A 26,266-nucleotide genomic window follows, 5' to 3' on the forward strand; every position below is an offset into this window, starting at 1 on the left:
TGCACACCCTTCTCGGAATGGCTTCACCCTTTCCTTGGGAGTAGCCTGGGTTGAAGCTCGTGAGCTCCAGCTTTGTGCTTCCAGAACTCCTGTCTAGGGTCCCCGTCCTGAGGAACTGGCAGGGAGGCTGACGGGAGCCCCGGCCCCTCTGGCAGCCGGGGGTCTAGTGGAGGAGGCGTGTTGCAGATCGGGTTTTAGGTTCGACCCTTCGCCTGTCTGGAGCTGTTGCTGCAGGCTGCGGTGACTCACTGGGGAAGCAGCGAGGGTGGGGCCGACTTGTGGGCGAGGGTGAGCTGGCTGCTTTCTCCCCGCCGCCTGCTGCTGGCTCAGCACCAGGATGCTGGGCTGAGGAAGGGGCCCCACTGGAGGAGAAAGATGGGTGCTGGGGTGACCAGAGGGGCTTCAGATCAGAGAGGCTGTGCTGGAAACTTTCCCCTTGGCCGCCTCTGCCTGGCTCTTTATCGGCAAGGCTGGCTTCTTAGCACTGGACTTACACATAGAAGGTGCCCTTTAAGTTCCCGTTTTGCCGTTTCACACTGGGAAGTGTCAGTGCCACTTCCCGCAGCAGACTCCTCTGGCTGCCTGGACGGTTGAGCTGTTTTCCCAGGTCACACCTGTGCCAGCAGACCTCTGGTTCCTCTGTGGCTTTGCTCACCCCCTAGTCAGCACCTGTGTTGCTGAGGAGGCCCAGAGGCTTGTGGCAAGCATGGCATTTATGAGTTTGTCAACTGGGAGAACAGGTGTGGAGGCCTGGCCTGGGGAGGTTGTGTTTATCTTTCATCCATGTTAACATCTACCTACACTGGAACTGCTAAGTGCCTGTGAATTTCCAAGAGTCACAGCCCTGTAGCACCTGTAAGACCCCATTTATATTCATTCCTGAGAAGGCTCTCAAGCCTCTGGAACATTCTGAAGCTAAATTGGTCACACCCAGAGCACTTCGCTTATAATTTATATCTGGGACAGGACCTAAGTGCTTTAAATTTCCATATTGGCACAGGGAGTGCATTCAGTAAGTGTTTAGAGGATGCCTGAGTGGCGTGAGGTAACAATCTCATGCAGTGTGCAATCAAGTGCTGGGCCGGGCTGTTTGTCTCTGACTGTTGTCCTTTGCAGCCTCTAGTACCATGTTGGACGTGTAAGAGGTGATCAGTAGGCGAGTGTTTAGTGATTGGTTGACTAATCCCTTGATGCAAACAGCTTCAGGGCGGAGCTCTGGGTGAGATTTCCCATGATTCGTAGTGTCCCCCCACAATTTCAGGGGTATGCTTTTGATGGCTGCTGTGGCCATTTTGTGTGGGTGGTTGTAGTTCATGACCGTATCCAGGGTTCTGCCTGAAGTCCTAGCAAGGTGCCACTGCAGCTGACAGCTCATCCTGTTGCCCGGGGACGTTTGACTCATGGCTCATGGTTCGGTGTGGGCAGCCAGAGGGGCCTTGACTCACTGTGGGTCTGAGGCGGGCTCAGCTTTACCCCAGCCTCATGGCTGGGGCCCGTGCCTGCTGGGACCAGGGCTCCTTTGGTTTAGGTGGGAACAAGACTCCTGGAGCTCCCCGCTGGCGAGGATTCCTCTTGGTCCTGAGGACCAGTTTAGAGATGACGAGGTAGCATCATTGTCACTGGGAGAGGGAGGGCAATGACGTCCCCGCCTGGAGGCTCCTTCTGAGGAGTCTCGTGTGAGACCTGATGTGGTTTAGGGTAGGTTCCAGGTGCAGGTTACAGACTGGTATCATTGTTCTCTTGGAGTAAACCCTGGATAAGCTGGCCTCTCAACATTTCTGTGTCTCCTTCTATAAAGTGGAGACAGTAAGGGCTCCCTCCTAAAGCTGCTATAGAGACTCCGAGGAGCATTGGTATGCTGCGGAACGCCTGCGTTGCCAGTGCTCTTTTCTTGTTCCTTCGCACCTCTTGGAAATCCTTTTTCATTTCCATTTTTGCAGATGAAGAAAAGGAGGTTCAGAGAAGTTAAGTGCCTTGGCCAGGGTCTCACAGACAGGAGGATTTGAATCTGTGTCTGACTTTCTCTGAACCTACTTTCCATGATACCAGGCTCAAGAGTCATGGAATTGCTGACTATCATGGGGCCTTGGCCTGGGGAACAGTATCTAGCCATCCCTTGGTGGCAGCTGGTCAGGGTTTCAAGCAAGCTGAAAGTGAGCATCATTATGAATTTGTTCCTAGGCTGCGTGACCGAGATTCCCGAGGAGAAAGACTAAGGGGAAGAAAGGAAGGAGGGGCGGGCTCCTGGCAAGGCATTTGCTCCTGAACTGAATCCTGCAAAGGTCAGTAGGAGGGAGAGTGTGAGGGGATGTGGGTGGAGGTGACAGGATACGGGATGCTGGAAACCTCTTGTGGCCTTGGGAGGCTGGCACCTGAGTGGAAGGGACAAGGGGCTGGTCCCCTCCTTTCTGTCCTCTCTTGGCTATGCCTTAAGAGAATTTCCACGGTGGAAGGATGTGTGACGGACAGTCCCCCCACCACCTGGCAGGTGAGCCAGTACTGCAGGAGCAGGTGCATTGGAGGGAGTGGTCCTTTCCCTGGAATCCAGAATCCATGGCTTTCTCATCCCCTCCTGTCCTCTTGTCGCCACTGACCTGAGCTCCATTTTCTCATCTTGTCCCAGATGGAGAAGGAGGAGGAGACCACCCGGGAGCTGCTGCTGCCCAACTGGCAGGGCAGTGGCTCTCATGGGCTGACCATTGCCCAACGAGATGACGGTGTCTTTGTGCAGGAGGTGATGCAGAACTCCCCTGCGGCCCGCACCGGGGTGGTCAAGGAGGGTGAGTGTGGACTGGGTGTGGGCATTGTGGTGGGTGAGGGTGTTGGAGGAAAGGACGGGGCAGGAGCAGGCAGAAATGGGCGAGCGGCTGCAGGGGATCCAGTTCCGGCAGCATCAGGACGGCGGGTACAGAAGCCTGGCCCTTCCCCGCCCACTCTGTCTTGCTTGTGGATCTACCAGGAGGCTGTCGTGGGGTGTCATGGAGACCTGGTCCTCAGATCTGACTCCAGTGCTGCAGCTTTGGGCAAATAGTCTTTTCTTTTTTTTTTTTTTTTTTTTTTTTTTAGGTACAGGGCGCTTTATCACTGAACTACATTTCTAACCCTTTTTATTTTATTTTGAGACAAGGTCTTGCTAAACTGCTGAGGCCTTGAACTTGCAGCGCTCCAGCCTCACCCTCCCAAGTTGCTGGGATGACAGGTGCATGCATCTGCACCCAGCAATAGCCTGAGCCTCAGTTTCCTCATCTGTACATTGAGTGTTACCAAACCCTCCTGGTGCTCATGAGGATTGAAGCAGGTCAATTTACGTGCCTGGCACATGGATGTTACCCTGAGACCCTGGGTCTTACCTGCTTGCTGCTCTTCCCTGCTCAGGGGACCAGATTGTGGGTGCCACCATCTACTTTGACAACCTGCAGTCAGGCGAGGTGACCCAGCTGCTGAATACCATGGGGCATCACACCGTCGGCCTGAAGCTGCACCGCAAGGGGGATCGCTCCCCGGAGCCAGGCCAGGCCTGGACCCATGAAGTCTTCAGCTCCCGCAGCACTGAGCTGGTTCTGGTGAGTACCCTGTGACCCGTTTGTGCCCCAAGTTCCCCTTGACCACACTGGCTTGTTGCCCCCACTTCCTGAACCTTCTGTCTGCCTCCTAGGCTTCCCTTCTAACTCCTCCTCTTTTCACCTCTCTGTGTTCTCTTGGGCCCTTGGTCAGCTGGTTCTTCCTGCTCAGCCTCTTGAGACTGCCTGGGAGCCAGCTCGTGGAGTCTGGGCCTAGCCACCGGGAGGAAGGTCGGGCCACTCTGCAGGCTCTTTCATAGACACCATGTTTCCCAATCATTCTGTGCCTCAGAGGCTGGGCAGCACAGTGCCTGTAGGGACGCCTCTGCTTCTTCGGATGGCTTGTTCATTAAGCAAGTGACAGATCCTCAAAGTGAAAGAGTTAGCCCAAGCACATCGAGGCTCCTGGGCTCAAAAAGTGCATTCCAGCGCAGACCTGGGAGGTTCTTTGTGATTAAACAAACAACCAGCGAGTTGAGAGTTGAGAGCTGGTGGGTCCCCCATCCTGTCCCTGGGAAAGTCTGGTTTGAAGCTCTCTCGGATTATCAATCCTGCCCCCTGACTGCAGGGTTCAGGGGTCTGCTAAGCCCCTCCGTGGCTTTTGATACCAGAATTTACCCAGCTCTTTTCTCTTTTCCTCCTGTGATGTGGCTGTCAGCCCTTCTTGAGTCCCTTGTGCTCTGCCCCAGGAGGCTCCCTGAACCTCGGTTGTAGTCCCAGCTCCTTTGGGAAACCAGCGACCAGGTTGTCAGCAGGGCTGCAGCCGGGCATCTGCCAACCGAGGCAGGCTCTGTGGCAACCTCTGCGGGGCGTGTCTTTCTGCAGAGCGGGGATGATGAGGAGTACCAGCGCATCTACACCACGAAAATCAAGCCTCGGCTGAAGTCGGAGGATGGCGTCGAAGGGGACCTTGGGGAGACCCAGAGCCGCACCATCACAGTGACCAGAAGGGTCACAGCCTACACTGTGGATGTGACCGGCCGGGAAGGAGCCAAAGACATCGACATCAGCAGCCCTGAATTCATGATCAAGATTCCAAGGCATGAAGTGACTGAAATCTCCAACGTGGATGTGGAGACCCAGCCTGGAAAGACAGTGATTCGACTGCCCTCGGGCTCAGGGGTCTCTCCAACCACAGGCGCTGCCGTCGACATCCGGGCAGGGGCCATTTCTGCTTCAGGACCAGAGCTTCAGGGTGCTGGCCACTCAAAACTCCAGGTCACTGTGCCTGGTATAAAGGTGGGAAGCACCGGTGTCAGTGTCGGTGCCAAGGGCCCAGGCTTGGGTGGCAAAGGCGGGGTCCAAGTTCCAGGAGTGGATATTTCATCTTCTGTTGAGGGTGGGGCAGCAGAGGTGCAGGGCCCATCCCTCCAGAGCTGCGAAAATGGAAAAATTAAAATTCCTACCATGAAGATGCCAAAATTTGGTGTGTCTACAGGGCCCGATGGCCAGGCACCAGAGGTAGGGTTGAATGTTTCTGCGCCTGAATTTTCTGTGGGGCATAAAGGCAGCAAGCCCGGCTTGACCATTGGTGGGACTGTCCAGGCCCCTCATCTGGAAGTCAGTGCCCCCTCTGCCAATATTGAAGGGCTTGATGGGAAGCTGAAAGGTTCCCAGATCACTGGGCCATCACTTGAGGGTGACTTAGGCCTGAAAGGTTCCAAACCACTGGGGAGCATAGGAATAGACGCCTCTGCTCCCAGAATTGAGGGAAGCTTCACTGGCCCCAGTGTGGAACTTCGAGCCCCTGATGTTGATATTCATGGGCCTGGGGGCAAAGTGAATGTGCCCAAGATGGAAGTCCCTAAATTCTCTGCATCAGGTTCAAAGGGAGAGGGAGCTGGCATTGAGGTGACACTGCCTGCAGGTGAAGTGACTCTCCCTGGGGCCTCTGGGGATGTGAGCCTACCTGAGATCGCTACTGGTGGGCTGGAAGGGAAGATGAAGGGTGCTAAAGTCAAGACTCCTGAAATGATTATTCAGAAACCTAAAATCTCAATGCAGGATGTGGATCTGAGCCTTGGGTCCCCTAAACTAAAAGGAAACATTAAGGTTTCTGCTCCTGAGGTGAAAGGTGACGTTAAAGGCCCTCAAGTGGCAGTTAAAGGCTCCAAAGTGGATCTAGAGACACCGAACTTAGAGGGGACCTTGACAGGCCCCAAGCTTGGCAGTCCTTCTGGGAAAACAGGAACCTGTAGGATCTCTATGGCAGATGTGGACTTAAATGTGGCTGCACCTAAAGGGAAAGGAGGTGTAGATGTCATACTCCCAAAAGTAGAAGGGAAAGTCGGAGTCCCTGAAATTGATGTCAAAGGCCCCAAAGTGGATGCCAGTGCCCCAGATGTGGAAGTTCATGGAAACCTGAAAATGCCCAAGATGAAAATGCCCAAGTTCAGCACTCCAGGAGTCAAAGGGGAAGGCCCAGATGTAGAAATGACTCTACCCAAAGGAGATGTCAGTATTTCAGGGCCCAAAGTCAATGTGGAAGCTCCAGATGTCAAGATGGAGGGTCTCGGGGGCAAACTTAAAGGACCTGATATTAAGGTGCCTGAAGTGAGTGTCAAGACACCAACGATCTCCATGCCTGATGTAGATTTGCATGTTAAAGGTACAAAGATGAAGGGGGAGTATGATGTTACAGTTCCAAAGCTCGAAGGAGAACTGAAAGGCCCCAAAGTGAACATCAATGTCCCAGATGTAGAAGCTCATGGCCCAGACTGGCACCTGAAGATGCCCAAGATGAAAATGCCCAAGTTTAACGTGCCAGGACTCAAAGCAGAGGGTGCAGAAGTGGACGTAAATTTGCCAAAGGCTGACGTAGACATTTCTGGGTCCAAAGTAGAGATTAGTGCTCCAGATGTAGGCATTGAGGGGCCAGAAGGGAAGTTGAAAGGGCCTAAGTTTAAAATGCCTGAAATGAACATCAAGGCCCCAAAGATCTCCATGCCAGATGTGGACTTAGAACTGAAAGGCCCTAATGTGAAAGGAGAGTATAATGTCACGGTGCCGAAGGTTGAAGGTGAGATTAAAGTTCCCGATATTGAACTTAAAAGTGCCAAAGTGGACATTGATATTCCAGATGTGGATGCTCGTGGCCCAGACTGGCACCTGAAGATGCCCAAAATGAAAATGCCCAAGTTCAGCATGCCAGGCTTCAAAGGAGACGGCCCAGAGGTGGATGTGAACCTGCCTAAGACCAACATCGAAGTCTCAGGACCCAAGGTGGATGTTGAAGTTCCAGATGTGAATATTGAAGGACCTGAAGGTAATCTGAAGGGTCCCAAGATTAAGATGCCAGAGATGAATATCAAGGCCCCCAAGATCTCTATGCCTGATGTGGATTTGCATATGAAAGGTCCCAAGGTAAAGGGAGAATATGATGTTACAGTGCCAAAGATAGAAGGGGACCTGAAAGGTCCGAAAATAGATGTCAGTGCCCCAGATGTTGATGTTCATGGTCCTGACTGGAACCTGAAAATGCCAAAGATTAAAATGCCCAAATTTAGCATGCCGAGCCTTAAAGGAGAGGGCCCAGAATTGGATGTGAACCTTCCCAAGGCAGATGTGGACATTTCTGCACCAAAGATAGATATTAGTGCTCCAGATGTGAGCCTTGAAGGACCAGAAGGGAAGTTGAAAGGCCCCAAGTTTAAGATGCCTGAGATGCACTTCAAAGCTCCAAAGATGTCTTTGCCAGATGTTGACCTGGATCTCAAAGGATCAAAAATGAAAGGAAATCTAGATATATCTGCTCCCAAAATAGAGGGTGATATCAAAGGTCCCCAGCTAGATGTAAAAGCACCAGATGTGGAAGTTCAAGGTCCAGACTGGAGCCTGAAGATGCCCAAGATGAAAATGCCCAAGTTCAGCATGCCCAGTCTCAAAGGTGAGGGTCCAGATGTGGACGTGAACCTGCCCAAGACTGACATTGATGTTTCAGGACCAAAAGTTGACATTGAAACTCCAGATGTGAGCCTTGAGGGTCCAGAAGGGAAGTTAAAGGGCCCCAAGTTTAAGATGCCTGAGATGCACTTCAAGGCCCCCAAGATCTCCATGCCTGATGTGGACTTACACTTAAAAGACCCCAAAGTCAAAGGGGATGTGGATGTGACTGTGCCCAAGATAGAAGGTGAAATGAAAGTGCCAGATGTGGACATCAAAGGGCCCAAAGTGGACATCGATGCTCCAGATGTGGATGTTCATGGCCCAGACTGGCACCTGAAGATGCCCAAGATGAAAATGCCCAAGTTCAGCATGCCTGGCATTAAAGCAGAGAGCCCAGAGGTGGATGTGAAGCTGCCCAAGGCCGACATTGACATTGCTGGACCCAAAGTTGATATTGAAACCCCAGATGTGAGTCTTGAAGGTCCAGAAGGGAAGCTGAAAGGCCCCAAGTTTAAGATGCCTGAGATGCACTTCAAGGCTCCCAAGATCTCCATGCCTGATGTGGACTTGAATGTTAAGGGGCCAAAAGTAAAGGGAGATGTGGATGTTTCCTTGCCCGAGGTAGAAGGTGAAATAAAAGTGCCAGATGTTAACATTAAAGGTCCCAAAGTTGGCATTGATGCTCCAGATGTGGATGTCCATGGCCCAGACTGGCACCTAAAGATGCCCAAGGTGAAAATGCCCAAGTTCAGCATGCCTGGCTTCAAAGGAGAGGGCCCAGAGGTGGATGTGAACCTACCCAAGGCCAACATCGATGTCTCAGGACCCAAGGTGGATGTTGAAGTTCCAGATGTGAATATTGAAGGTCCAGATGCAAAACTCAAAGGTCCCAAATTTAAACTGCCAGAAATGAACATAAAGCCTCAGAAGATATCCATGCCAGATGTTGGTTTGCATTTAAAAGGTCCTAAAGTGAAAGGAGATTATGATGTTACAGCTCCCAAAATAGAAGGAGAGATCAAAGCTCCTTCTGTTGACATGAAAGGCCCCAAAATGGACATTAATGCACCAGATGTGGAAGTTCATGGACCAGACTGGCATCTGAAGATGCCCAAGGTGAAAATGCCCAAGTTCAGCATGCCTGGCTTCAAAGGAGAGGGTCCCGAAGTGGATGTGAACCTGCCTAAGGCCGACATTGATGTGTCAGGGCCCAAGGTGGACATTGAAGCTCCAGATGTGAATATTGAAGCTCCAGAGGGGAAACTAAAGGGCCCCAAGTTCAAAATGCCAAGTATGAATATACAGACCCACAAAATCTCTATGCCTGATGTTGGACTTAATCTGAAAGCTCCTAAACTGAAAACTGATGTAGATGTTTCCCTTCCCAAAGTGGAGGGAGACTTGAAAGGTCCTGAAGTTGATGTGAAAGCCCCTAAGGTGGATGTGGATGTTGGTGATATTGATATTGAATGCCCAGAAGGAAAATTGAAAGGCCCCAAGTTTAAGATGCCTGAGATGCACTTCAAGGCCCCCAAGATCTCCATGCCTGATGTGGACTTACACTTAAAAGGTCCCAAAGTCAAAGGGGATGTGGATGTGACTGTGCCCAAGATAGAAGGTGAAATGAAAGTGCCAGATGTGGACATCAAAGGGCCCAAAGTGGACATCGATGCTCCAGATGTGGATGTTCATGGCCCAGACTGGCACCTGAAGATGCCCAAGATGAAAATGCCCAAGTTCAGCATGCCTGGCATTAAAGCAGAGAGCCCAGAGGTGGATGTGAAGCTGCCCAAGGCTGACATTAATGTGTCTGGACCCAACTTGGATATTGATGCTCCTGATTTGGATATTGAAGGACCAGAAGGAAAATTGAAAGGCTCCAAATTTAAGATGCCTAAGTTGAATATCAAAGCTCCCAAGCTATCTATGCCAGATGTGGACTTAAATTTGAAGGGACCCAAACTGAAAGGAGAGATAGATGCTTCTGTGCCAGAACTGGAAGGTGATCTCAGAGGTCCACAAATTGATATTAAGGGTCCTAGTGTGGATGTGGAGGTACCTGATGTTGATTTGGAATGTCCCGATGCAAAGTTGAAAGGCCCCAAGTTTAAGATGCCAGACATGCACTTCAAGGCCCCCAAGATCTCCATGCCCGATGTGGACCTACACTTGAAAGGACCCAAAGTCAAGGGTGATGTGGATGTTTCTGTTCCAAAATTAGAAGGAGATTTGAAAGGTCCTAGTGTGGATGTGGAAGTGCCTGATGTTGATTTGGAATGTCCTGATGCAAAGTTGAAAGGCCCCAAGTTTAAGATGCCTGAGATGCACTTCAAGGCCCCCAAGATCTCCATGCCTGATGTGGACTTACACTTGAAGGGCCCCAAAGTCAAAGGGGATATGGATGTGACTGTGCCCAAGATAGAAGGTGAAATGAAAGTGCCAGATGTGGACCTTAAAGGCCCTAAAGTTGACATCAGTGTCCCAGATGTGGAAACTCATGGCCCAGACTGGCACCTAAAGATGCCCAAAATGAAAATGCCCAAGTTCAGTATGCCTGGCTTCAAAGCAGAAGGCCCAGAGGTGGATGTGAACCTGCCTAAGGCTGACATTGATGTGTCAGGACCCAAGATGGACATTGATGCACCAGATGTGAGCCTTGAAGGTCCAGAAGGGAAGCTAAAGGGTCCCAAGTTTAAGATGCCAGACATGCACTTCAAGGCCCCCAAGATCTCCATGCCCGATGTGGACCTACACTTGAAAGGACCCAAAGTCAAGGGTGATGTAGATGTTTCTGTGCCAAAATTAGAAGGAGATTTGAAAGGTCCTAGTGTGGATGTGGAAGTGCCTGATGTTGATTTGGAATGTCCCGATGCAAAGTTGAAAGGCCCCAAGTTTAAGATGCCTGAGATGCACTTCAAGGCCCCCAAGATCTCCATGCCTGATGTGGACTTACACTTGAAGGGCCCCAAAGTCAAAGGGGATATGGATGTGACTGTGCCCAAGATAGAAGGTGAAATGAAAGTGCCAGATGTGGACCTTAAAGGCCCTAAAGTTGACATCAGTGTCCCAGATGTGGAAGCTCATGGCCCAGACTGGCACCTAAAGATGCCCAAAATGAAAATGCCCAAGTTCAGTATGCCTGGCTTCAAAGCAGAAGGCCCAGAGGTGGATGTGAACTTGCCTAAGGCTGACATTGATGTGTCAGGACCCAAGATGGACATTGATGCTCCAGATGTGAGCCTTGAAGGTCCAGAAGGGAAGCTGAAGGGTCCCAAGTTTAAGATGCCCGAGATGCACTTTCATGCCCCTAAGATCTCCATGCCTGATGTGGACTTCAACTTAAAGGGGCCTAAAGTCAAAGGAGACATTGATGTTTCTGTTCCAAAGCTTGAGGGGGAGTTAAAGGGTCCTGAACTGGATGTCAAGGGCCCCAAATTGGATGCTGATCTCCCAGAAGTCTCTGTGGAAGGCCCAGATGGTAAATGGAAAAGTCCTAAATTCAAGATGCCAGACATGCACTTTAAAACTCCTAAGATTTCCATGCCAGACATTGATCTACATTTAAAGAGTCCCAAGGTAAAGGGAGAGGTGGATATAGATGTTCCAAAATTGGAAGGAGACCTCAAAGGGCCACATATGAATATCAGTGGACCAGAAGTTGATATTGAAGGACCAGAGGGGAAATTGAAGGGCCCTAAGTTCAAGATGCCTGATATGCACTTCAAAGCCCCCAGTATTTCTATGCCTGATGTTGATCTAAATCTGAAAGGACCCAAAATAAAGGGAGATGTGGATGTGTCTGTACCTGAAGTAGAAGGTAAAATTAAAGTACCAGATGTGAATATCAAGGGCCCCAAAGTAGATGTTAATGCTCCTGATGTTCATGGCCCAGATTGGCACCTGAAGATGCCCAAGATGAAAATGCCCAAGTTCAGCATGCCTGGCTTCAAGGGAGAGGGCCCCGAGGTGGATGTGAACCTGCCCAAGGCTGACATTGATGTCTCAGGGCCCAAGGTGGACATCGAAGGTCCTGATGTTAACATTGAAGGACCAGAAGGAAAGTTGAAAGGTCCTAAGTTCAAGATGCCAGAGATGAACATCAAAGCCCCCAAAATATCTATGCCTGACTTTGATTTGCATCTGAAGGGTCCTAAGATGAAGGGTGATGTGGACGTTTCTCTGCCTAAAGTGGAAGGTGACTTGAAGGGTCCTGAAGTTGACATCAAAGGCCCCAAAGTGGACATTGATGCTCCTGATGTGGATGTGCAAGGTCCCAGACTGGCACCTGAAGATGCCCAAGGTGAAAATGCCCAAGTTCAGCATGCCTGGCTTCAAAGGAGAGGGTCCCGAAGTGGATGTGAACCTGCCCAAGGCTGACATTGATGTGTCAGGGCCCAAGGTGGACATCGAAGGTCCTGATGTTAACATTGAAGGACCAGAAGGAAAGTTGAAAGGTCCCAAGTTCAAGATGCCAGAGATGAACATCAAAGCCCCCAAGATCTCCATGCCTGACATTGACCTTAACCTGAAAGGCCCCAAAGTGAAGGGTGATGTGGATGTTTCTCTGCCTAAAGTGGAAGGTGAGATTAAAGTTCCTGAAGTGGATATTAAAGGCCCCAAAGTGGATGTCGATGTTCCAGATGTGGATGTTCATGGCCCAGACTGGCACCTGAAGATGCCCAAGATAAAAATGCCCAAGTTCAGCATGCCTGGCTTCAAAGGAGAAGGACCAGAGGTTGATGTGAACTTGCCCAAAGCTGACATTGATGTGTCAGGACCCAAGGTGGACATCGAAGGTCCTGATGTTAACATTGAAGGACCAGAAGGAAAGTTGAAAGGTCCTAAGTTCAAGATGCCAGAGATGAACATCAAAGCCCCCAAGATTTCTATGCCTGACTTTGATTTGCACATGAAAGGTCCAAAGGTGAAAGGAGATGTGGACGTTTCTCTGCCCAAAGTAGAAGGTGACCTGAAGGGTCCTGAAGTTGACATCAAAGGCCCCAAAGTGGATGTTGATACTCCAGATGTGGATGTTCATGGCCCAGACTGGCACCTGAAGATGCCCAAGGTAAAAATGCCCAAGTTCAGCATGCCTGGCTTCAAAGGAGAAGGACCAGAGGTTGATGTGAACTTGCCCAAAGCTGACATTGATGTGTCAGGACCCAAGGTGGACATCGAAGGTCCTGATGTTAACATTGAAGGACCAGAAGGAAAGTTGAAAGGTCCCAAGTTCAAGATGCCAGAGATGAACATCAAAGCCCCCAAGATTTCTATGCCTGACTTTGATTTGCACATGAAAGGTCCAAAGGTGAAAGGAGATGTGGACATTTCTCTGCCCAAAGTAGAAGGTGACCTGAAGGGTCCTGAAGTTGACATCAAAGGCCCCAAAGTGGACATTGATGCTCCTGATGTGGATGTACAAGGCCCAGACTGGCACCTAAAGATGCCCAAGGTGAAAATGCCCAAGTTCAGCATGCCTGGCTTCAAAGGAGAGGGTCCCGAAGTGGATGTGAACCTGCCCAAGGCTGACATTGATGTGTCAGGGCCCAAGGTGGACATCGAAGGTCCTGATGTTAACATTGAAGGACCAGAAGGAAAGTTGAAAGGTCCCAAGTTCAAGATGCCAGAGATGAATATCAAAGCCCCCAAGATCTCCATGCCTGACATTGACCTTAACCTGAAAGGCCCCAAAGTGAAGGGTGATGTGGATGTTTCTCTGCCTAAAGTGGAAGGTGAGATTAAAGTTCCTGAAGTGGATATTAAAGGCCCCAAAGTGGATGTCGATATTCCAGATGTGGATGTTCATGGCCCAGACTGGCACCTGAAGATGCCCAAGATAAAAATGCCCAAGTTCAGCATGCCTGGCTTCAAAGGAGAAGGACCAGAGGTTGATGTGAACTTGCCCAAAGCTGACATTGATGTGTCAGGACCCAAGGTGGACATCGAAGGTCCTGATGTTAACATTGAAGGACCAGAAGGAAAGTTGAAAGGTCCTAAGTTCAAGATGCCAGAGATGAACATCAAAGCCCCCAAGATTTCTATGCCAGATCTGGATCTTAATCTTAAAGGCCCTAAAGTGAAGGGAGAGGTGGATGTTTCACTTCCAAATGTAGAGGGTGATTTGAAAGGTCCTACACTTGATATAACGGGCCCAAAGTTAGATGTAGATGTTCCAGATATTGACATTCATGGCCCAGAAGGCAAATTAAAAGGTCCCAAACTGAAGATGCCTGACATGCATGTAAACATGCCCAAGATCTCCATGCCAGAAATTGACTTGAATTTGAAGGGGTCAAAGCTGAAGGGAGATGTTGATATCTCTGGACCAAAACTGGAGGGTGACATTAAAGCTCCCAAGTTGGATGTGAAAGGCCCAGAAGTAGACATTTCTGGTCCGAAGCTCAATATTGAAGGCAAATCAAAGAAATCTCGTTTTAAACTTCCCAAATTTAATTTTTCAGGCTCCAAAGTTCAGACACCTGAGGTGGATGTCAAAGTTAAAAAGCCAGATATTGATGTAACTGGCCCAAAAGTTGATATTAATGCTCCTGACATTGAGGTCCAAGGAAAGGTGAAAGGATCCAAGTTTAAAATGCCTTTCCTGAGTATTTCATCTCCCAAAGTTTCCATGCCTGATGTGGAGTTAAATTTGAAAAGCCCTAAAGTCAAAGGAGATTTAGATGTTGCAGGTCCCAATTTAGAAGGGGAATTTAAAGGTCCAAAAGTGGATATTGAGGCACCAGATGTCCATCTTAATGCACCTGAAGTGGATGTTCATGGTCCAGATTGGAATGTGAAAATGCCCAAAATGAAAATGCCCAAGTTTAGTGTTCCTGGCTTAAAAGCAGAAGGCCTGGATGGGGCTGTGGATCTACCAAAAGGAGACATCAACATAGAAGGTCCCACTATGTGTGTTGAGGGCCCAGAAGTCAATGTGGAAGGTCCAGAGGGAGGCTTAAAAGGTCCCAAATTCAAGATGCCTGACATGAACATCAAAGCCCCCAAGATCTCCATGCCTGATATTGACTTAAGCCTGAAAGGCCCCAAAGTGAAGGGTGATGTGGACGTTTCTCTGCCCAAAGTAGAAGGTGGCCTCAAGGGTCCTGAAGTTGACATCAAAGGCCCCAAAGTGGACATTGATGCTCCAGATGTGGATGTACAAGGCCCAGACTGGCACTTGAAGATGCCCAAGATGAAAATGCCCAAGTTCAGCATGCCTGGCTTCAAAGGAGAGGGTCCCGAAGTGGATGTGAACCTGCCCAAGGCTGACATTGATGTGTCAGGGCCCAAGGTGGACATCGAGGTTCCAGATGTGAACATTGAAGGTCCAGATGCCAAACTGAAGGGTCCTAAGTTCAAGATGCCAGAGATGAACATCAAAGCCCCCAAGATCTCCATGCCTGACTTTGATCTAAATCTGAAGGGCCCCAAAATGAAGGGTGATGTGGATGTTTCTCTGCCAAAAGTGGAAGGAGATCTAAAGGGCCCAGAGGTAAACATCAAGGGCCCCAAAGTGGACATTGACACTCCTGATATTAATATAGAAGGCCCAGATGGTAAATTGAAGGGACCTAAATTTAAGATGCCAGATATGCATTTAAAGGCTCCCAAAATATCTATGCCTGACTTTGATTTGAACATGAAGGGCCCCAAGATGAAGGGTGATGTGGACGTTTCTCTGCCCAAGATTGAAGGAGATCTAAAAGGCCCAGAAGTTGATATCAAAGGTCCAAAAATGGACATCAATGCCCCTGATGTGGATGTGCAAGGCCCAGACTGGCACCTGAAGATGCCCAAGGTGAAAATGCCCAAGTTCAGCATGCCTGGCTTCAAAGGAGAGGGTCCCGAAGTGGATGTGAACCTTCCCAAGGCCGACATTGATGTGTCAGGGCCCAAGGTGGACATCGAAGGTCCTGATGTTAACATTGAAGGACCAGAAGGAAAGTTGAAAAGTCCCAAGTTCAAGATGCCAGAGATGAATATCAAAGCCCCCAAGATCTCCATGCCTGACATTGACCTTAACCTGAAAGGCCCCAAAGTGAAGGGTGATGTGGATGTTTCACTGCCTAAAGTGGAAGGTGAGATTAAAGTTCCTGAAGTGGATATTAAAGGCCCCAAAGTGGATGTCGATGTTCCAGATGTGGATGTTCATGGCCCAGACTGGCACCTGAAGATGCCCAAGATAAAAATGCCCAAGTTCAGCATGCCTGGCTTCAAAGGAGAAGGACCAGAGGTTGATGTGAACTTGCCCAAAGCTGACATTGATGTGTCAGGACCCAAGGTGGACATCGAAGGTCCTGATGTTAACATTGAAGGACCAGAAGGAAAGTTGAAAGGTCCTAAGTTCAAGATGCCAGAGATGAACATCAAAGCCCCCAAGATTTCTATGCCTGACTTTGATTTGCACATGAAAGGTCCAAAGGTGAAAGGAGATATGGACGTTTCTCTGCCCAAAGTAGAAGGTGACCTGAAGGGTCCTGAAGTTGACATCAAAGGCCCCAAAGTGGACATTGATACTCCAGATGTGGATGTACAAGGCCCAGACTGGCACCTGAAGATGCCCAAGGTGAAAATGCCCAAGTTCAGCATGCCTGGCTTCAAAGGAGAGGGTCCAGAGGTGGATATTAATTTGCCTAAAGCTGACATTGATGTCTCAGGACCCAAGGTGGCGTTAGATACTCCTGACGTTGACATTCATGGTCCAGAAGGGAAACTGAAGGGCCCAAAGTTTAAAATGCCTGACCTGCATCTCAAGGCACCCAAGGTCTCCATGCCTGAAGTTGACCTGAATCTGAAGGGTCCAAAGGTGAAGGGTGATGTGGACATTTCTCTGCCAAAGGTGGAAGGAGACCTCAAAGGCCCTGAAGTTGACATCAAAGGCCCTAAAGTGGACATCGGTGCCCCAGATGTGGATGTTCATGGCCCAGACTGGCACCTGAAGATGCCCAAGGTGAAAATGCCCAAGTTCAGCATGCCTGGCTTCAAAGGAGAGGGTCCCGAAGTGGATGTGAACCTGCCCAAGGCCGACATTGATGTATCAGGGCCCAAGGTGGACATCGAGGTTCCAGATGTGAACATTGAAGGTCCAGATGCCAAACTAAAGGGTCCCAAGTTCAAGATGCCAGAGATGAACATCAAAGCCCCCAAGATCTCCATGCCTGATATTGACTTAAGCCTGAAAGGCCCCAAAGTGAAGGGTGATGTGGACGTTTCTCTGCCCAAAGTAGAAGGTGGCCTCAAGGGTCCTGAAGTTGACATCAAAGGCCCCAAAGTGGACATTGATGCTCCTGATGTGGATGTACAAGGCCCAGACTGGCACCTGAAGATGCCCAAGGTGAAAATGCCCAAGTTCAGCATGCCTGGCTTCAAAGGAGAGGGTCCTGAAGTGGATGTGAACCTGCCCAGGGCCGACATTGATGTGTCAGGGCCCAAGGTGGACATCGAGGTTCCAGATGTGAACATTGAAGGTCCAGACACAAAGCTCAAAGGTCCCAAGTTCAAGATGCCAGAGATGAACATCAAAGCCCCCAAGATTTCCATGCCTGACATTGACCTTAACCTGAAAGGCCCCAAAGTGAAGGGTGATATGGATGTTTCTCTACCCAAAGTTGAAGGTGATCTCAAGGGCCCTGAATTTGATATCAAGGGGCCCAGTGTGGACATCAACACTTCTGATGTCAACATTGAAGGTCCAGAAGGAAAATTAAAAGGTCCCAAGTTTAAGATGCCAGAGATGCATATCAAAGCCCCCAAGATTTCCATGCCTGACTTTGACTTGAATCTCAAAGGGCCAAAGGTAAAAGGAGATGTGGATCTTTCACTGCCTAAGGTGGAAGGTGATCTGAAAGGGCCGGAGGTGGATATTGAAGGCCCTGAAGGGAAAATCAAAGGTCCCAAATTTAAGATGCCTGATGTCCATTTCAAAACCCCACAAATCTCCATGAGTGACATTGATTTGAACTTGAAAGGACCTAAGCTAAAAGGAGATTTGGATATTTCCATTCCTGCACCTGAAGGAGATTTGAAGGGTCCCAAAGTGGATGTCAAAGGCCCTAAGCTGGACATAGATACTCCTGACGTTGACATTCATGGTCCAGAAGGGAAACTGAAGGGCCCAAAGTTTAAAATGCCTGACCTGCATCTCAAGGCACCCAAGGTCTCCATGCCTGAAGTTGACCTGAATCTGAAGGGTCCAAAGGTGAAAGGTGATGTGGACATTTCTCTGCCAAAGGTGGAAGGAGACCTCAAAGGCCCTGAAGTTGACATCAAAGGCCCTAAAGTGGACATCGGTGCCCCAGATGTGGATGTTCATGGCCCAGACTGGCACCTGAAGATGCCCAAGGTGAAAATGCCCAAGTTCAGCATGCCTGGCTTCAAAGGAGAGGGTCCCGAAGTGGATGTGAACCTGCCCAAGGCCGACATTGATGTATCAGGGCCCAAGGTGGACATCGAGGTTCCAGATGTGAACATTGAAGGTCCAGATGCCAAACTAAAGGGTCCCAAGTTCAAGATGCCAGAGATGAACATCAAAGCCCCCAAGATCTCCATGCCTGATATTGACTTAAGCCTGAAAGGCCCCAAAGTGAAGGGTGATGTGGACGTTTCTCTGCCCAAAGTAGAAGGTGGCCTCAAGGGTCCTGAAGTTGACATCAAAGGCCCCAAAGTGGACATTGATACTCCAGATGTGGATGTTCATGGCCCAGACTGGCACTTGAAGATGCCCAAGGTGAAAATGCCCAAGTTCAGCATGCCTGGCTTCAAAGGAGAGGGTCCCGAAGTGGATGTGAACCTTCCCAAGGCTGACATTGATGTGTCAGGGCCCAAGGTGGACATCGAGGTTCCAGATGTGAACATTGAAGGTCCAGACGCAAAACTGAAGGGTCCCAAATTCAAGATGCCTGAGATAAATATCAAGGCTCCTAAGATCTCTATGCCTGATGTTGACCTGGATTTGAAAGGACCCAAAGTAAAAGGAGATTTTGATGTGTCTGTCCCTAAGATTGAAGGTACTTTTAAAGGCCCAGAAGTAGACCTAAAAGGCCCTGATGCGAAACTCAGTGGCCCTAACTTGAAGATGCCATCACTGGATATATCTGCTCCTAAAGTGACTGTTCCTGATATTGATTTGCATCTTAAGACACCTAAAATTGGAATTTCTGGTCCCAAGCTAGAAGGTGGTGATATGGACCTCAAGGGGCCCAAAGTTGACTTGGAAGCTCCAAGCCTAGATGTACACATGGAGAGCTCAGATATTAACATTGAGGGGCCAGATGTTAAGGTTCCCAAGTTTAAGAAACCCAAGTTTGGATTTGGGGCAAAAAGTCCTAAAGCTGACATCAAGTCACCTTCACTTGATGTGACTGTCCCTGAAGCAGAACTGAATGTTGAAGCTCCTGAAATTAGTGTTGGTGGCAAGGGCAAGAAAAGTAAATTTAAAATGCCTAAAATTCACATGAGCGGTCCTAAAGTTAAGGCCAAAAAGCAGGGATTTGATTTGAATGTTCCTGGGGCCGAGATTGATGCCAGTCTCAAGGCTCCTGATGTAGATGTCAATGTTGTGGGGCCAGATGCTGGACTCAAAGTCGATGTAAAATCTCCCAAAACCAAGAAAACTATGTTTGGAAAAATGTACTTCCCAGATGTAGAGTTTGACATCAAATCACCTAAATTTAAAACGGAGGCCCCGCTCCCGAGCCCCAAGATGGAGGGTGAAGTCCAGGCACCTGACCTAAATATTTCTTCAACAGGAATTAATGTGGAAGGTACCAAGTTCAAGGTGCCAGGTGTGGATGTGTCAGGGCCAAAAATAGAGGGCGACTTGAAAGGCCCCAGGGTACAGGCAAACTTAGGCACACCTGACATCAACATCGAAGGCCCAGACGCTAAAATCAAAGCACCGTCTTTTGGCATTTCTGCCCCTCAAGTCTCCATGCCTGACGTGAATGTTAACTTGAAAGGACCAAAGATAAAAGCTGATGTCCCCAGTGTGGGACTGGAAGGACCAGACGTAGATCTGCATGGTCCAGAAGCAAAAATCAAGTTCCCCAAGTTTTCGATGCCCAAGATCGGTGTTCCTGGTGTGGCAGTGGAGGGTGGGGGAGCTGAGCTCAATACCCAGCTTCCCTCCCTTGAGGGAGGCTTGAGCACACCAGATGTTAAACTCGAAGGGCCTGATGTTTCTCTGAAGGGGCCAGGAATAGACTTGCCTTCACTGAACCTCTCTATGCCAAAAGTCTCTGGGCCTGATCTTGGCCTGAACTTGAAAGGACCAAGTCTGAAGGGAGACCTGGATGCATCAACCCCCAGCATGAAGGTGCACGCCCCAGGGCTGGACCTCAGAGGTATCAGCGGAAAGGTGCAGGTGGGAGGGGATGGTATGAAAGTGCCGGGGATTGACGCCACAACAGCCCTTAATGTTGGGGCACCAGATGTGACACTGAAGGGACCATGCCTACAGGGAGACCTGGGTGTCTCTGGTGACATCAAGGGCCCTAAAATATCCGTAGGTGCTCCTGATCTAAGCTTGGAGGCGCCTGAAGGTGGTATTAAACTTCCCCAGATGAAGCTGCCCCAGTTCGGCATCTCCACTCCGGGGTCTGACTTGGACATGAACATCGAGGGGCCACAGGTTGCTGGAGAACTAAAGGGGCCAGGCATGGATGTGAACCTGAAAGGGCCTCAGATCTCAGCACCAGGCATGGACTTCAACTTGGAAGGACCAAAAGTGAAGGGGAGTCTCGGGGCCACTGGTGAGAGGAAAGGCCCCACAGTCGGAGGAAGTCTGGAAGGCGGTCTCCAAATGCCTGGGATTAAGACCTCTGGATGCGATGTGGACCTGCCAGGTGTGAATGTGAAGCTCCCAACCGGGCAGGTTTCAGGTCCTGAAATCAAAGGTGATCTGAAAGGTTCAGGAGTGGGTTTGCATGGCGCTGTTCCTGACGTCAGTATAAAAGGACCTTCTTTTAATATGGCATCTCCTGAGTCAGATTTTGGTGTCAGCTTGAAGGGCCCCAAAATCAAAGGAGGTCTGGATGTTTCAGGTGGTGTCAGTGCCCCAGATATCAGCTTGGGCGAAGGGCATATGAGTGTCAAAGGTTCTGGGGTTGAGTGGAAAGGACCCCAAGCCTCCTCTGCTCTCAACCTGGATACATCTAAACTTGCTGGGGGCCTTCATTTCTCAGGACCAAAGGTAGAAGGAGGAGTGAAAGGAGGTCAGATTGGACTCCAGGGTCCTGGGCTGAGTGTGTGTGGGCCTCAAGGCCACTTGGAAAGTGGATCTGGAAAAGTAACATTCCCCAAGATGAAGATCCCCAAGTTTACCTTCTCTGGCCGTGAGCTGGTTGGCAGAGAAGTGGGGGTGGATATCAACTTCCCTAAAGCAGAATCCAGTGTGCAGGCGTGTGCTGGAGAAGCCGACTGGGAAGAGTCTGAAGTAAAACTTAAGAAGTCCAAAATCAAAATGCCCAAGTTTAATTTTTCCAAACCTAAAGGGAAAGGTGGCGTCACTGGCTCACCGGAAGCATCCATCTCTGGGTCCAAAGGTGACCTGAAAAGTTCCAAGGCCAGCCTGGGCTCTCTGGAAGGAGAGGCAGAGCCTGACACGTCTTCACCCAAAGGCAAATTCTCCCTATTTAAGAGTAAGAAGCCACGGCACCGCTCCAATTCTTTCAGTGACGAAAGGGAGTTCTCCGCACCTTCCACCCCCACGGGGACTTTGGAGTTTGAAGGTGGAGAAATGTCCCTGGAAGGTGGGAAAGTTAAAGGGAAACACGGGAAGCTGAAATTCGGTACCTTTGGTGGAATAGGGTCAAAGAGCAAAGGTCATTATGAGGTGACCGGGAGCGATGATGAGGCGGGCAAGTTACAGGGGAGTGGAGTGTCCCTGGCCTCTAAGAAGTCCCGACTGTCCTCTTCTTCTAGCAATGACAGTGGGACTAAGGTTGGCATCCAGCTTCCCGAGGTGGAGCTGGCGGTTTCCACCAAGAAAGAGTAAAGGGCCTTTGTATGTGTGTACATATCTATATATAAATCCATCAGCCTTGGGTGTGTTTGTATATAAACTGCCAAGAGAGACACCCCAACAGCCTCAGCAATAATGCAAAGATCTTGCCTCTCCCAGTGGCAGGTGCTGAAAAACCAACCGCCTATTGGCTTGGGGAACTCTACAGAAAGAGAGTTCCAAGTTCATCCAGCCCGTGTGCAAAGTCAACAGTTATTTGCCTGTAAGAGTTCTTTTTTTTTTTTTGCATTGACCGCTGAGAGCTCCTGTTTACTAAAGCAAGCTTTTGTGTTTATTATCCTCGTTTTTACTGAACATTGTTAGTGTTGGGGTCATGGAAACCCACTTTTACATTGTAATGACTTTGGGGCTTTTGATAGTGGGGGAGGGTGGGGTAAAGGCGGGGTGGGGTGGGGCGCAGATCTGCATTGCTTTGAAGATGGGAGCTGTTCAAACAGCAGCTTCCAGACTCGGCCCAGAGGAGGCGGCCGCCAGTGTGGGTGTTTTTGGGGTCTCTGGCATAGCTTTTTCCCCCAGGGGTGGCGGTCCCAGTGGGTTTGGTGCTCCAAGGTGAGGTGAGAAGGAATTAGACACTGTTTGCAAATTGTCCAGCCCACTGGCTCAACAGGAGGGACTTCCATTCTGTGTTTTGTAAGAGAACTGTTTTATTCGTGACTGCCATGTTCCTGATAATAGTTCTGGTTTCTTTTTAACCGATGTTATCATGATTAAGACAATTTCTGGCACTTTAATGGCAAATTAATTGAGAATGTAAGAAAAGTGATGCTGTATGAGGCAAATAAAGCTGTTATTAACCCTGACGGTCTTGTACCTCTGCATTCTGTGCCGAGGGGATGGAGCCGGGGAGGCGGCACACCCAGTCCCGACTCTGCAGACTGGATTTGCCTGGTGCCGTGCTGGTTTTATCAGTGACTTTGAGGCATGGTGTCCCCATAGCTTTTGGTGCTCACTGTTAGTCTGACTGCACCATGGCTGAGGACTCAAGAAGGGCGAGGGTGGGAGGTGAGGCCCGGCGTCTAGACACCAGCTTCATCTGTCTCGTGTACACCTTCTACAAGTAGCCGGAAGATCATCTTCTACAGTTTCTTAAATAATTTTGTGCATGAAGTGAAGTATCCTGGTGTGGGCTGTTCCACTTGTGGTATCATGTCAGTGCTCAAAAGTTTTGGATTTGGGTCATCGTAGATTGGGACACTCAACTGTATCCTGGGTGTTCAGTGCCCTACAGGAAGGGAGCCATGGTTAAGTGTGCAGCGCTCATGTCATGGCCACACGCGTGTTTATGGAGAGTGGGGTGTGGTGTCCTAGTGTGGCGGCCGAGGCCCCTCTTCCAGAGCAACCCCAGGGCACACGCTGCCTTCCGGCCTCCTTGGGTCTGAGCTTCCTCCAAGGGTGCTCCTTTCATTCATTCACAACTTGAAGCCCACCAACTCCTGCCTCCCTTAACTCCACAGGGTGTGGGGAGAAGGGGACGGAGCGTGCCTGCTACCTGAGATGTGCAGCCCTCGTGCCTGGAGGGTGGCGCCAACGGGTGACAGGGAGCTGCACTTGTGCACACAGCTGAAGAGGGTGCCTGCGAGGATGCTGGAGACCTCCTGGGCCCGACTGCCCAGGCCCTCGTAATATAGAGACATATTTTAGCTTGAGGAGGGGATGATGTAGGCCAGCGGTGGTCCCGTGTCCATCCACTTAGTGTGTGTGTGTGTGTGTGTGTGTGTGTGCGCGCGCGCGTGCGCGTGCATGTGTGAGTGTTCAAGAGTGCGTGTGTGCGAGTGTGCATGTGTGTGTTTGTGTGTGTGTTTGCGTGTGTGTGCATATGTGTGTGGTGCTGGGAATCAAACCCAAGGCCTTACACTTGCTGGGCTCTGCTGCTGAGCTAGAAGAGAATGCAGTTTGAGTTCCTGGTGGCTAGATGCTGTCCTAGGCCCATTGATCTCAGAATCTTCCGCCCACGTCCACAGATCAAGTGAGGAGAGGGATGTGGAAAACCGACGTGCTGTGAACTCTGGACGTAAAGGTGGAAATAATACATCTACCAGGGGTGGTTCCTTCGCTGCCTGGGCAGATCTTAGCAACTGGGACAGTCAGGGGTGGTGAACGGGATGAGGGACCAACGGCGACTGGCCATCCAGGCTCAAGAAACTTTGCAGCCTGTCTTTTCACACCAGGCCCAGGCTGGAGGAGGTGGCCAGAGAACAGGGGGCCTCCCTCCTGCATGACCGCTGCCATCCTTGGGCGGCATGGAGGAAGGGACGGGGTGGGAGTGGCACCCCGGGGCACCTTCAGCTGGCTCCTTCGTCCACACTTCTGTTAGCCCCTGCGCCTGGCCCCACAGGTCTTCATCTTGTCCCCCTGATGGGGACGATCTAAGTTATTCCTCAGAGTCCTGCAGGGCCTCAGACTCGCCATCTCTTACCCTCGAGGCCCCAGTTCCTGCATTCGAGGGCATTTGAGCAGCGTAGCTGATGGGGACGGGCTGGACTGGGCTCTTCCCTGTCCTTCCTTGGAGCTCCAGCAGCAGCTAGTGGCCAGGACTGTGGCCTAAGGACTGTCTTGCTTTAGGCAGCGCGGCTGTGTGGACGGCAGTGTGGTTAGAGGTTCTGCTGGAAAACTGAATTACATGGAAGTGCATCGTGTTCTCACCCACGGAAGTGAATGGTTTTCATAAACTCAAAATCCTCTCCCCGTCTGTCAGGGTCCCTGCAGCAAGCTCAGCTCAGTTCCACTTGACATTAGTGCGACCCAAGAAACTTTAATAAAGGGACCGTTTGTTTTATTTTGTTGTTTTTGGTGCTGGGGATTGAACCCAGGGATGCTTGACCACTGAGCCACATCTGCAGCCTTTTTTATATTTTATTTAGAGACAGGGTCTTGCTAAGTTGCTGAGGCTGGCTTTGAACTCGAGATCCTCCTGCCTCGTCCTCCCAAGCTGCTGGGAAGGGGACTGTTTTATGAAGTAGTGGATAGGGGCAAAGGAGCCAGCAAGGGCTGGTGGGACCCCCAGGGGACTGGGGAACTGGGGCTCACCCTGGGCCTGAAGGGGCATGGGCAAGAGATGGAGTTCCTGGGGTCCAGCGTGGTGGGAGACAGGGGAGGGGCCGTCAGCAGGGGCTCACTCCCTGCCTGTGAGGCAGTTGGAAATACCCGGACTTCTCTCCTCCACCTGGTGCCTCCACTGGAGGGCCAGGGAGCCAGATGTTGCAGAAGGTCAGCCTCCTGGGGCTCCGAGCTGGGGAGAAGGGCCGTTAGGTGGAGGGACAGAGAGAGCAGCCAGGACAATATCCTAATCCTCTCACTTTTCGGTTTGGTAAGCTTGAATTTTTATATATTGAGGTTTCTCAAAATAACCAGTTACATGGGATGGATTTAAGGTATGATCATAAAGCAAAGTAACAATTAAAACCAAACCAAACCAAAACCCATCCCCATGGTTGTTCTGTTCTCAGTAGTCACCTTGGGAAGGGCTACACTCACTTCTGTGACAATTCTGCCGTCCTCAGAGTCACTTGTACGTTTTAAGACAATTTTCCTTGGGCAAACCTACATTTTCCTGACTTGCTTTTGCAAAGGGCCTGGGAGAGACTCTGGGGTCCCTAGGACAGGACCCTGTAAAGAGCACTGGCCTGGGAGCCACTGAGGTTATCTCTGAGCTTGGTCCACATCGGAGCCTCGGTTTCCAGGGTCCTCGCTGGTCCTAATGGTCTAGGATGCCTTCAGCAGCAAGGCCTGTTTGCTGGGTGGATTGGCCATTTTGGCTCAAAAGCAAGGAGGGATAATAATGTCGCACAACTACCGTGCCTGTGTGCTTGGGAAATTGTCAGCAGTGTTTCGAGCACGGGAGGCCCTGACGCAATCCTGCTGTCTCCAGCTTCCCATGGCGAGGAGGGCGGCCGTCACCGTGACTTGCGTGGCCAGTACACGTCACCATTTAGAGTTCCACCTGAGCTCTCTGCCATTGCACATTAGCTGTGACATTAGGAAACACAATCTGGGAGAGGCAACTAAGCATGTGACTGAAGTTTCTTTCTCTCTCCACTACGGAGGATTGAATCCCTGGGATGGGAGTGCTCTACCACTGAGCTATATCCCCACTCCTTTCTATTTATTTAAAAAAATTTTTTTTGTAGTTGTAGGTGGACAGAATGCCTTTATTTTATTTATTTTTATGTGGTGCTAAGGATAACCCAGTGCCTCACACATGATAGGCAAGCGCTCTGCCACCGAGTTACAGGGTCTCACTAAATTGCTGAGGCTGGCCTCCAGTTTTTGATCCTCCTGCCTCAACCTCCTAGAGTCGCTGGGATTCCAGGTGTGCTTCACCATGCCTGGTGTCTCTATTTCTTCAATACAGAACAGTTTCTCGGCTTTTTGTTGCCATTTCATGACATCGATAATCTTTGAAGAGTATGGGACCAGTTGTCCCTCAGAGAGGGTTCATCTGTTGATGTTTTGATTCAGTTACGTGTTTTGAAGCAGGAAAACCACAGACGTGAGGTTGGGCACATCCCCTCAGAAGGCCCATGATGGGTTTACTGATTTCAATTAGTAGAGATTGCCAAATTTCCTCATTGTGAACTTGCTATGTTTTCTTGTTGGAATTAATAAGTAAACTTGAGTTTTGAAGCTAGAAGTCCAAGTTTGGGCAAATTTATTTTGCAAGCATGCTTTAAAGGGTTGGTGGCATGCTTAGCCTTGGCGTGCTCTCTGGTTGGGGATTTTGAAAACGGGGTTCTGGCTTTGCGCTTTGCAGCACAGAACAACTCTCTGTCTTTCCTCACGAGGACAAAGAATTCTGAGCATG

General features: G+C 50.1%; 1 protein-coding gene across 1 annotated transcript in view; it reads left to right on the forward strand.

The window, feature by feature from the left end:
- The window catches only part of Ahnak (AHNAK nucleoprotein), a 30,317-nt gene extending 8,052 nt beyond the window's left edge, over window positions 1–22,265 (forward strand). The window contains 5 exon segments of the mRNA XM_047516111.1: window positions 2,182–2,282; window positions 2,624–2,780; window positions 3,376–3,563; window positions 4,386–11,717; window positions 11,719–22,265. Of these exon segments, the coding sequence (XP_047372067.1) occupies window positions 2,624–2,780; window positions 3,376–3,563; window positions 4,386–11,717; window positions 11,719–21,438 (17,397 nt within the window). The 5' untranslated portion in view covers window positions 2,182–2,282 and the 3' untranslated portion in view covers window positions 21,439–22,265.
- The last annotated feature ends 4,001 nt before the right edge of the window (window positions 22,266–26,266 follow it).

The sequence above is a fragment of the Sciurus carolinensis genome, chromosome 11 (genome assembly GCF_902686445.1).
Source record: "Sciurus carolinensis chromosome 11, mSciCar1.2, whole genome shotgun sequence".
NCBI classification, from domain to species: domain Eukaryota; kingdom Metazoa; phylum Chordata; class Mammalia; order Rodentia; family Sciuridae; genus Sciurus; species Sciurus carolinensis.